Source organism: Volvox carteri (genome assembly GCF_000143455.1).
Source record: "Volvox carteri f. nagariensis unplaced genomic scaffold VOLCAscaffold_18, whole genome shotgun sequence".
In the NCBI taxonomy this organism is placed as follows: Eukaryota; Viridiplantae; Chlorophyta; class Chlorophyceae; order Chlamydomonadales; family Volvocaceae; genus Volvox; species Volvox carteri.
The window spans coordinates 1,784,937-1,794,063 of record NW_003307561.1 but is presented as its reverse complement, the minus strand read 5'-3'; the positions used below and the strand labels follow the sequence as shown (position 1 = coordinate 1,794,063).

Genomic DNA, 9,127 nt, shown 5'->3' with positions numbered 1-9,127 from the left:
TCGAGCTGCTCCCGCTGCTCGTGTGGGGCTGTCAGCTTCGGTGCGTCATTTGCTTGAACTTCCGTCCTTATTGCTGCTAGCTGTTCTCTTGCGGATGGCATGATGGTCACGTCTTTTGTGATGACAACGTCAGGAGAGCGATCCCGAGGCGGTGCTGTCCGGGGATCCCTGGCTGGCGCTTTTGGCGCGTTGGCCTGCGCTGCTGACAGGACGCCCAGCAGCAGCTGGTGAAGAGTCGGCTGGTCTATGTTCCCGCTCAAAGTATCGATGGCGGCTTCTATGTCGTTTTGGTTGGCTGGCAGCATCTGGCCCGATCCCCCTTCGCCGGCTGCTTCGGCCGCTCCTGCGTTGACCAGGTTATCTCCCGTTGCCTTTGTCCTCTTACCCGTCATTTTTTGATTTTTTGTGACGGAGCTCCTGGTTGTTCCTCGGAGAGTGACAGGTCCGCGGCGATGTCGATTCGTTGTGGTAGAGCGTCGATGAGGCTTGAGGGTAGTCGGTAAGGTCTTGGATAAAAGTGAGAGCAACAATAATAATAAGCTCCAATAGTGTAGGCAGAATGCCGGAACTATGGAGCTGTCAGCTGAAATAGTAAATTCGAATTCTCAGCAAGCCATACGGCTGCCGTACATAACCTAGCTTAGAGGCTATACTCGCTTTGCTCCTGCCGCATCTAAGCTACAATTAAGCACAGAAAGTTCAACGTGCGAAGCTGTATACACAACAGAATTTAACACGCAAAGTTCAACGCGTGAAGGTTAATGTGGCACAAGATCAAATATGCAACGCTCAGCACGCAAAGTTTAGCGTGCAAAGTTGGGGATGCAACACAGGTCGACGTGCAAAGTTTGAGGTGTGCACAAAGGAAAGTCGAACACGCCCAGTTGAACGTGCAAACTCGGAACAGAATTATTCTCGCAAAGCCTGGCACGCAAATTCCAGCGAAGCCGAAGTTCAGCGTGTACGTGCCGTACGTGCCGTACGCGCTATGACGTATGCGCCGTACGCGCTGTAGCTACTATGCTGCGCTACGCTATGCTATGCTGTGCTACGCTATGCTATGCTGTGCTATGCTGCGCTATGCTATGCCGTACGCGCTATGCTATGCCGTACGCGCTATGCTATGCTATGGCGAAAGTACGAGCTATGCTATGCTGTGCTATGCCGTATGCGCTATACTATGCTATGCTGCGCTACGCTATGCTATGCTGCGCTACGCTATGCTATGCTGCGCTATGCTATGCTATGATATGATATGCTGCACTATGCTATGCCGTACGCGCTATGCTATGCCGTACGCGCTATGCTATGCTATGCCGTAAGCGCTATGCTATGATATGATATGCTATGCCGTACATGTGCCGTACTGCATGCGTCTAGAAGTGGACCTGCCCAACCGCACTATGCTGGTCGGCGACGGTGCTGCAGAGCGCATCTTCATCTGCAACATCTGCCACAAGGCCCTAAGTGGTGAGCTTGTCATCACAACACGTCTGTGTTGCATGATGTTCACCGGGACTAGAAGCTATAACCCGGCACTGCGCTTTCTGTGCTTTCAATGCGTCTTCCTGATCCATTGATCTGCAGCATGTACTTATCCCTGCTACCTTTGTCGTCCACGCTCGTATTAATTTCCTAATCGTCTCAGCCCTGCTTGCCCATGTTTGCTCTCCTCCTACAGCCCGGCGGGTCCTCCATAGATCAAGTCCATGAAGCTAACCAACTAACGAACTTATCATCCGACAAAACCCACAGGTCGACTAATGAATCAACTGGACAACCGGTGCTGAAACCCAGCAGGGGTTCCAGCCGACAGAGGACTCCAGGGGGGTCGGGGAGGGGTCCCTTTGATACCGTTGTACCGTTGCCATCCGTATTGTCACAGCAACACGCATGTCGCATGTCGCCGCCTCTGCCTCCCTTGCTAGCTCGCCCGTCCACACTCGCTTCCTCGTCAGAACTAGCTGACGGTGTACACCACCCACCCACATGGAGGGAGCCATCTTCCTCCTCGGCCGCTCACCTTCCGCCCTCACACTCCCCGCCATCCTCGGCTTGACACATATATACATACAACATACATACATACATACTGCACACACTCTGTTCATGCGTTCCTGACGGTGAGTGCGGGTGCCAGTGTAATGGCCAGTACGGCATACAAAATGGCCGCAATGAGACTGGCAGTAGCAGCTCGCTGGACCTGGGAGCCGGGCAGGCAGCACGGCAGCAGCACGGAGATGAGCCAGAAGAAGGGCGCGATGAAACCTGTGGGCAGGTCGGATGTTTCGGACAGGGAGGGGGGTAGGGTTGAGGAGGAGGGGTGTGTGGGTTTAGCACTGGTTGGAGCTGAGCTGGCGTAGAGATCGCGTGTGTGTGTGGAGGGGGGTGGATGCTTGTTTTTGTGGGGTGGGTGTTTGTTTTTGTAGGTGTGTGTGTGGGGGTTGTGTGTGTGTGTGGTTGTGTGCACTTGGGGGTTTTAGGAGGGGTGGAGAGGTGCAGGGGGGGACTGTAACGAGATGTGTGTGTGCCTTACCGTGTCAGGTGATGACCTTGCTTACAGCTCACTAAGAACCGGGAGGCGGCATACGGAGCCTGGGAAAGCACTGTGTCGGTCGGTCGGTGAAGCTCGGCGGACTCCCCTCGAGCTGCCTCCTAACAACCCTCCAGCCACCCAGACCCACGCCCTCCACCACTCTTTTCCCCCTCCCCTTCCGCCCCCCCAAATCCCCTGGCGGGGCCCCCCCCCCCCCCCCTCTACCTCACAACCCCCCTCCCACTCACCCACCTACCCAGCACGAACATGCTCCAGCCGCAGCACGCGAACCGCCCATCCCGCGTGTCGTCATCTGAGCCCCAAACGGGGTGCTGGTACAGGTAGGAGGCGCCGCTGCCGAGTACGGGAATACCAACTGCAGGAGGTCGGTAGGGCGGCTCTTGCTGCGGTGTGTACGGCTGTCCCTGCGGTGTCATACCCGGTGGAATTGGTGCGCCGTACGGTACGGCAGGGGGTACGGCAGGGTAAGCGCCGGGTCCCCCCGGGTAAGCGGCCGGAGCTGGGGTGGGTATGGAGGAGGACGCGTCGGCTTCGGGGTCCGCGACCTGTGGAGCGCATATGTGTATGTATGTGTGGTTTGAGGGTGAGAGTGTGAAGGCGGGAGAAGGCCACTGGGGGGAAAAGGGGTTAAGAAGTTAGGGGGTTTATATCCGCTCGTAGAAGCAGCAGCAGCAGCAGCAGCAGCAGCAGCTCTTTTAGGCGTCAAGCTTGGGGCTGGAGAGGAGATAAGGTTGTGCGAAGGGGGACCGTTAGCAGTCTTGGAGGGGGCAGCAGAACGCCTCAGGACGCATCCGCCTTGAAATACGTGCATGCCGGCAGCCAGTAGTGGTGCGATACGCACAGCACACGGCCATGTCATGTGTATATGTATGCATGGATTTTGGATTTAAGTCCGTGAAAACCACTTCAAGTTGTTATTCCCGGCCGAGTTACACGGGGATCCTACGAGGAAGAGAAATCTGTCTGCAGAAGGGTTACTTTGGATGGATACCAGCTTCGAATCCCCCCTCGACCCACGGGTCGCAAGGGACCCCGCATTCCAGCTTGACACGACATTACTACAACCCCTTTCACGCTTGAGGCTGTTTTAACGCAAGGTACCCATCACCCTATCACCAGCGGGGTCCCAAGGGTTTGCTGGGTCCCAAGGGGTTTGACGGTTTGTGGAAAATCTTCCAGATCCGGGGCATGTATTTGCTGTCTGGCGTGGTGGCTTTACTTGCCTTTGGGTAGCCAGGAGGCGGCTTATCCATTTTTTGAAGGTATCGGATGGATGGACAGCAGAGGGATAAGGGAAGTAATTTGCAGAACTCTGTGGATTGAAAAAGTCCTGGTTGGTTTCGCGGATAGTTTCGCGGTGGTCAACGCCGGAATGAGGCAGAGAATCGCGAGGCTTCTGACTTTGCGGGCCTGCATCTAGAACTGTTGATTTCGGCAGCAAAATCAATGATTTATGTGGTCCATCGTTTTGATAAAGGGAATTACGTTACGAGAGGCTGTGACTTCTGCCGTCACGGACGTTGGGCCACGTCTGCAGCGAGTTCCCCCAGTAACAGATAAGTAAAGGTTCTTGCTATTATCCTAAACGGATGATGTGAGTAGTCACTTCTCTACAGAACCCCAAGCTAAATCACCAAACTGACAGGAAAAGAAGCCCGAGCCCAAGCTTTCAAATTTTGGCGCGGAATAGAGGAACAACCCCCCGAACACCCCATTCCTGGCTGGGCCGCTTCCAGATCACCAGCTGGTCCAAGCTGCTCGCTCCCTTCCTCCTCCGCTCGTTCAGAAATGGTCTCAAGCGCACCCGCCATTTCTGAAGGCGGCGGGCTGGCGCCCCCTAGGGGCGCCCCGGACCGCGAAAACGCATCACCTCACGATAGCTACCCCAGCTCGCCAAGGCAGAGCGCGACCTCGCCGCTGACAACTTCTCCAGTACGGGCTAGGGACGGTGCGAGCGGGAAAGGGCATCAACATCAAGACCAGATTCGGAGTGGAAAGCTGTCCGGCTGTCAGACTGAGGATGAAAAACATCGCGAACAACACAAGCAACGTGAAAAAGAATACCAACAGCAACATCAGATCGAGCAGCAACCACAGCAGCAACTCCAACAAGAGTGTGCTCATGGCTTTCAGCATCGTTATCAGCAGCCGCACCAGAAAGCACAAACGCTGGACGGCTCACCGGCAACTGTCGGAAACGATTATCAGCCAAGCGAATTGACCTGCCAGACGCCTTGTCCTTATCGTCCGCGGAACACCGCCAGACCTGCTGCTGGTCCATCTCCAGCGCTCCCAGACCCGGGCGGGGACCTCCTGGTCGCAAGGCGCCCACCAACGGTCCCCGATCCGAACCCGGACCCACCATCGCAGCCCATCGTCCCAACGGATTCTGATACAACAGCTTCGGCAGCACCACCCGCAGCACCAACAGCAGCAGCTATGAAGGACCAGGCACATCAGCCACCGCATCCACCGCCCTTCTCACAACAACCACCACCGCCGCAGTTGCAGCAGCAGCAGCAGCAGCAGCAGCAGCAGGGGGAGGAGGAGGAGGACGACGCGGCAGGGGGACGTCCTCTCCATGAGTCACGCGCTGGAGGTACACCTGGGTCTGCCGCGGCGGCGACGGAGGAGGGGGCCCCGGAGTCCACCGCCAATACCTGCCGTGCAACGGCTGGGCGCGCGGACGAGCCCGCCAGTGCAGCCGCCGATGTCGCTAACCGCAGCGCCACCGCCGAAGCCGCAGCCTCCGGGACGGCGTCGGCCGGCGACGTCGCGTCTATGGAGGAGGGATCCATACCGCAGCCAGTCGTACTGCAACCTTGCCCCCATCCCGATTCAGAGGGTGACTGCGGTGCGCCACCGCCGCCGCCAGCCAACCGTATTGCCGCCGCCGCAACCGCCGCAACCACCCCCACCCCAACTACCGCCTCAACTGCCACGGACGCCACTGCCACGCCCAAGCGGCGTGCCACGTGTGACGGTGTGGTGCTCTGCCGCTGGCCTGGCAGCTCCGGGTGCGAAGGCAATCTATTGGTGGGTGGCGACGGCGACGGCAGCGGCAGCGGCAGCGGCAGCGGCGGCAGGCGTCGCAGCAAAAGCCTGTGCGGTAGCGTTGAAGAACCCAAAGAGGCAGCGGCGGCAACGGCGATGAAAGCCGCCGGAGGGGGATTGTTGCGTCGGCGCCGCGGCGGCGGCGACTGTGACGGAGGTGGCACTGGCGGAGACGGAGATGAAGGCGTTCCGTTGGGGAGTAACGCCGCAGACAGGCCGGCGGCGGCGGGGGAGGACGCTGAGGAGGACGAGGAGGAGTACGACGATGCGTTAGAGCTGGGTTTGGATTCTGATCTCTCGGACCTTCGTCTGGATCTGGAATTCGGCTTGGGCCTGATTGACGCTCGTGATTCCTTCGCCTCCGCCGGCGGTGCCGTCCCTGGAGTGGTGGAGGATGCGGAGGCGGCGGCAGCGGCAGCGGAGGCGGAGGAGGCGGAAGCGAAGAGCACGGAAGGCGGCGACGGCATGGAGTGGTTACCTGTACGGAAGCCCAGCAGCGCTGGTCGCGGAGGCGGGGGCGGCGCCGCTGCCGCCGCAACGGCGGCGGCGGCAGCAGCGGCTAACGAAGCTGAACAGCGGGGTGTGGATGCCTTACTTGCTTGCCTGAGCGTGTCTGCAGGTACGGGTACAGGAGGAAACCACCATGGATGGATACGAAGAAGGCAGTTATGTGGGTTGGGCGTACGGAAGCCACGGCACAAGAAGTGCGACACGGGTGTCCAACGGTTTTCATGTCGCGCGCGCACCACCATTCCGTCACTGCATCTTTGTGGAGTCTTGCCTTGCCAGGATCAGCGCCAAGAGTCCAAGTGTATGTCTGTCTGTCTGTCCGCACAGATGTCTGTCGGTCAACGTAACCCCCCCTTTATGTCCTTATGGTCAGTAAATTACATGTCCCTCAAACGCTTCCACGCAGGAAAGGTTACAGATATTGCTCCAGGGTATTCCCGCAACCCAAAGGGTACCTAACCCGGATGTACGTATGTATGTATGTATGCGTGTAGGTGGTCGCCCCGCAGTCCTCGCTGAGGCCATGGTTGACATGCACGGCGGCCTCCACGACCTCCCCCGACAGCTCCATGACCTGCAGGTGCCGCCGTGTGTTTGCGTGTGTGTATGTATGTATGTGTAGGGAAGAGAGGCAGAGGGAGAGCGAGTGGGGGTCGAGGGAGGAAAGGAGGGAGGAAGGGAGGGAGGGAGAGAAAGAGGAGAGACCCCCTTCCCCCCATTCAGCAGCAGCTTCACTCGTTCGTCTTGTGGTTCGTTTTTCCCCCTTTTTGAGAACCCCCGTTACCCCGACCACCGGCAGGAACAGCGGAAGGAGGCCCAGGCCACACCCCTCAAGCGCCGCCAGGTAGGCTATGTATACGACAGCTGAATGAATGACTATTGTACGACGATTGAGAGTCACGCATTACAGGTTAATGATTCAGATAGAAATGTAAAAATGAGCTCTAGATATGTACAGGACTATCAAATTTGCGTTTCAGCGGGCATCCTTTGCGCTGCAAGACTCTTTTGTTAATCAAGGTTGGCCAGGTCCTGATCTGGGTTGAATAGATCCGGATCCGGATCTCTCGGTTGATCTCTAGGTCACGATCTACTGTTGACAACACCACGCCCTGAAAACCTTCTACTTTTCTGTCGGTTTGTTAGTTCCAGTTAAATCAGTTGGGAGGCTCCGGAGTCTCCTGTACGCAGATACTTTGTCGAGGCTACCTACAGTTATTGAATTGAATTGTTACAGTGTGGAAAGCTATTGGGCCAATTGAACACACTGTCATTTCCACGATTCCTCGTCACGCAGCACCATCCACCACCACTACCACACTATTCTACGCAATACGAACTGGAAGTCCAAGGCGCCTTCTGGGATCCCTCCTCATCCATTCACCCAAACATCCGCAGAGACAGAGGGTTCGGCAATCGCCTCCAATCTAGCGTGCGTATCTGGTCCATCAACTGCGACCTCAACTCCACATCTCAGCAGCTAGCCATAATCTCACGCTCCCAACAATGTCGGGGGTCTCCCCGGGAATCGAACCCAGGACCTAATCCGCAGACACTCGTATGACGCGACCGGGAGGCGGCTCGATTCCGGCACGGTTCGACATGGTGTGTGTGCCTGTGTGTATGTATGTATGTATGCCGTTGTTTTGGGGTTCAATAACGCCACATATAAGAGTTTAGGCTGCAGCTACCTCCGCCTCCGCCTGTGTTGCCGCCGTGTGCTGCTACTGCTGCTGCTACTGCTGCTGCCCCTCCTGCTGCCATCGCTGTGTTGCTGTTGTTGTTGTTGGTGCTGCTGCTGTCCTCAGTTCGTGACCCGTCTGATGCGGCTGCGGCTGTTCCGCCGGGTGTTGGGTCCTCGGGGGCTGCTGTTGCGGGACAAGTTGTCCTTCCTGCTGGGGACGACCATGATGTGGTGAGGGGGGGGGGAGGAAGGGGGGGGGAGGAGGGGGGGGGGAGGGGGGGGGAGGGGGGGAGGAGGAGGGTAACAGGGGCCTTTAGGTCAGAGACGAAACGGAATGAGACAGGGCGAAACAGGAGGACAATTTCAGATTTCTCTCCGTTGATCCGTCTGCCCATTCCCTCCTCCGTGCCTTCCCCCCCCCCCCAACACACACCCACACATACATCCCTCAACCAACACCTCGGATCCAAGGGCGTGTGCTTTCTGGCTGGGTCGCTCCCCCTCCACCTTCTACCTGCTGTACGGCGGCCTGGGTACCGTACTGATGGCAGCGAGATGGGCGCTGTACTTCTCCCGCCGCTGGCATTACTACCTGGTATGGCACTTGGGGTGTACGCGTGTCTGTGTGTGTGTGTCTGTGTGTCTGTGTCTGTGTGTCTGTGTGTGTGTCTGTGTGTGTCTGTGTGTGTCTGTGTGTGAGAGATAGAGAGAGAGAGAGAGTTCAAACGTATTCCATGTGTCGCAGCGAAGCGGGGCCGATGTGGGGGAAATGCCTGGCCTGGGGCAATATGGCAATTTGGTGCCGGGAGTGGTGGCAGTTGGGGGGCGGCGGAGGGGGCTTGAAGGAGGGGGGCGGGGCCAGGTGGCGCAAACCGCCGTTGGAGGCTGACAGTAGATTACTAGCAAGGACTGAAAAAGGGGAAGTGCAGAGGACACGGATAACGTTTTACATGTTTCTATTATATATTTGTGTGATGTGTTGTGACATTGTACACTGATGTAATGATATACTCACATATGTGTACATTTTTCAAACCCATCTCTTCCCCCCGACGTGCCCTTAACCTGCCCTTTTCTCGCACCATCAGTACGACTTCTGTTACTATGCCAATCTGCTACTGGTGCTACAGCTCTGGATACTGCCAAGATGTGCTACGCTGGCTAAGGTGGTGGGGAGAAGGGGGGAGAGGGAGGGGACGAGGGGGAGAGGGGGAAAGAGGGGGAGAGGGGGAAGAGCTGCTTCCAAAACCCCAACCAAATAGGAAGGCCTACCTTCCGCCGCCGCATTACCCGCTCCCTCGCTCCTCTAAGTAACCCATCCA

General features: G+C 57.4%; 2 protein-coding genes across 2 annotated transcripts in view; one reads left to right on the top strand and one right to left on the bottom strand.

The window, feature by feature from the left end:
• Positions 1-2,107: 2,107 nt before the first annotated feature.
• VOLCADRAFT_90893 (uncharacterized protein) lies at positions 2,108-4,693 on the bottom strand (the record flags this gene model as incomplete). The annotated part of the gene is made up of 3 exons (XM_002950307.1): positions 2,108-2,268; positions 2,793-3,102; positions 4,433-4,693. 3 exons carry the CDS (start codon positions 4,691-4,693, stop codon positions 2,108-2,110), a joined length of 732 nt encoding a protein of 243 aa, XP_002950353.1.
• Positions 4,694-5,138: 445 nt separating this feature from the next.
• Positions 5,139-9,127, top strand: part of VOLCADRAFT_90892 (uncharacterized protein) — a gene marked incomplete at both ends in the record, with an annotated part of 8,781 nt that continues 4,792 nt past the window's right edge. Inside the window, 5 exons of the mRNA XM_002950429.1 lie at positions 5,139-5,574; positions 5,769-6,230; positions 6,616-6,701; positions 6,921-6,965; positions 8,894-8,974. Of these exons, the coding sequence (XP_002950475.1) occupies positions 5,139-5,574; positions 5,769-6,230; positions 6,616-6,701; positions 6,921-6,965; positions 8,894-8,974 (1,110 nt within the window). The remainder of the gene's footprint in view (positions 5,575-5,768; positions 6,231-6,615; positions 6,702-6,920; positions 6,966-8,893; positions 8,975-9,127) is intronic.